Source organism: Plasmodium gonderi, assembly GCF_002157705.1.
Source record: "Plasmodium gonderi DNA, contig: Pgo-contig_740, whole genome shotgun sequence".
Taxonomy (NCBI): Eukaryota; Apicomplexa; class Aconoidasida; order Haemosporida; family Plasmodiidae; genus Plasmodium; species Plasmodium gonderi.
In genome coordinates, this window is record NW_021629494.1 from 718 (window position 1) to 3,655 (window position 2,938).

Consider the following 2,938-nt stretch of genomic DNA (forward strand, 5'->3'; position numbering starts at 1 on the left):
TAGTGACATGTTAGAATTTACTATATATAATTATGATAACATTCGTCTTTTGTATAAACTACGTAAGTGTATGACATGATTTAATAAAAAAATACGCCAAAATACTGTTATGTGTCAACAAATGAGCTTATCATTTAAAATGTATTTATATACATTTAATTATACAATAATTATAAAGGATTTTTAATAAATCTATATTATTGAACACAGTTATTACTATTTATAAACTTGAATTTATTTGTAAAATATTATAATTACTTTAATTATGAAGTAATAACTTCAGTTATCTATAAAAAAAAATTATTCGTAAATATTTAATTAAAATATACAATTTTTCTAACAAAAAAAAAGTTATAAACAGTTTTGTCAATTGAAATAATATTCAATTAAAATAACATAAAAAAAAAAAAAAAATTATATATCTTACAATAATCAAATTATTATAGTAATATGTAAGTAAAAAATTTTTATAATTTATTTCTTGTTACGCATTAGAATATTATTATTAATATCATCATATATATATAGCATTTCTCGTATATAACATGAAAATGGAGAAAAGCTTAATGAATTCAAAGAATTTTTTTGTGTGTGAATTCTATTAAATTTGTAGAGTAAACAAATATAGAGATACATCCTGTAAGAAAGAATATAAATATACCTTATTAATGTAAATTATATAAATATATTTAAAACAATCATATTCTGTATAAAATAAAAAAGACAAAAATTTTTAATTTAATTTATATGTGTTCATGACACTTAATTTCATAAGAATTATGTATACAGAATACATATTGTAACTTTAATATACATTATAATATAACATGTATTATTAAGTATTCCAAATAATTAATTTTATATTCATGTTACAAATATCATAGAATACTTAAAATATATATATTTACATAATACATCAGATATACAAATATGCATCCATATTTCATAGATAACAATGTAAAAGAAATTACGTGTCATAAAATGTTGTAAAAATAGACAACACTATAAGGATTATTCCATAATCTTAGATAGAACAATATATATTCTTATAAATGTTATTAGAATTGTTTCAATATATTAGTAAATACATACCTAAATATATGATTGTTCTATTCTGTTTGTATATCACTTTTTTAACATTCGATAACAATGGTACATGAACTAGCAGTACGTATTTTGTGTAATGTAAATTATTATTTATGTTAAAATACCATATTTTTTCTTAAATTAATTATTGTATTTTTCTTATAAATAAAAAATATATATATTGTTATTTGTTTTATATTCATAGGCTAATGTACCTAAAAATTTACCTACAAAAGAGATGTACGCTATATTCGATAATGCAGATGATAGTTGTGAGAGTAATATTATTAAAGAATATGGATCGAAACTTATAGACACGCAGAAATGGATTACGAATACTCCTGAAAAAATAGTTAATGCCTTATGCCATATATATGATTTAAATACGAAAGGGAAAATTAATAGTTCTTATTGTGATTACCTGTACTTTTGGTTAGGAGATATAATATATAAAAATATAAAATACAATATAAATTTTACACCTGTTATAGATGTTATTAAGTTCATACTACAAAGTAATGGAGGCATGTGTACATATAATTATGATAAATATAATATCGATCGAGAAGAATTTATGGACATTAAGCAACTTTTTGATTATTCAAAAGATTATAATGAGCTTAAACAAGTTATAACTAATGGTTCATGTAGTGCTGATTATACGAAACTTCTTAATAAATATGCCTTTATATATAGCAAATTCGAATTAAAGTGCAGTAAAGATCATGCAGAGACTAAGCATTGTGAATATATTAAGAAGCTTTTTGAGGGCAAGAATCCAAAGAAATTGTCATGTAATTCACGAAAAAATAATGATAAATCTCCAAATCAACAAGAACATCATAGTGGATTGCCAGAATCAAGAGAAAAAACAGTGGAACACAGAACAATAGATCAAGAAGAAGAATTTCGTAGCAGTGGGGTACATCCAGGTCAACAAGTACATATTTTATTAAGAAATACAAATGAACAAGATTTAATCCATGATAATTATAAATTTAATTCTTTGGTTATTAAAGGTCCCATGCAGAGTGCCATTTTTGATTTTTCAGCTTCTTCATCCTCAAAAAATATGGTAATGCCTCCTTTAGTTATAGGAATTACAGTTCTTTCTGTTATACTGTGCAAAGTAATCGTCTATATGAATAAAAAAGAAATATGTATTACATTATATTAAATAAAAATTATAAATTTTTAAGTCTAATAATATTATGCATAAAATATGTTTTATAAATATCATACTTTTATTAGTTTACTCCAGTCGGGTATTGGTTAAAAAAAGTCTTAGTAGGAAAATCTAAAAGAAAACGTAATATTATAATGGATGGTAATATAACAGAAGATTATTCGATGTATGAAAATTTAGAATCACCGAGAAGATTTAAATTAACATACAGTAATATATAATTCTACTGTAAGGGACACACAAAGGAACATTTTTTATATATACATTTGAATTATCATAAGTATTGCTATACGAACCTAGAAATCTATCAAAAAGCAAAGAATATATTTTTTTTTTGTATAATACACTAATAAATTATAAATATATATAGGATTTATAGTTTAGAGTTTAGGGTTGAGGGTTCCGTTTTAGGGTTTTTTGTTTTAATTTTTAATATTATATATACGCATTTAAGATTATATATTTATTTTTATTTATAGGATTTTATTATATATATAATATTTTATTATTTTGCTTAGCATATTGGATTTATAATATCTGTTAAATATATTTTAATTACACCAAATAATATATATATATTTTTTATTATATTTTTATTATAATGTTATGTATACCTACATGTGTTTTGAAATTATATTAAGATTTATATATCTTATATTATTTATG

The 2,938-nt window shown here is 21.3% G+C and overlaps 1 protein-coding gene across 1 annotated transcript; it reads left to right on the forward strand.

The window, feature by feature from the left end:
• Positions 1–1,052: 1,052 nt before the first annotated feature.
• PGO_004245 (variable surface protein) lies at positions 1,053–2,493 on the forward strand (the record flags this gene model as incomplete). The annotated part of the gene is made up of 3 exons (XM_028691446.1): positions 1,053–1,106; positions 1,292–2,221; positions 2,338–2,493. The coding sequence occupies 3 exons, from the start codon at positions 1,053–1,055 to the stop codon at positions 2,491–2,493; spliced, it is 1,140 nt and encodes a 379-aa protein (XP_028547247.1).
• Positions 2,494–2,938: the final 445 nt, after the last annotated feature.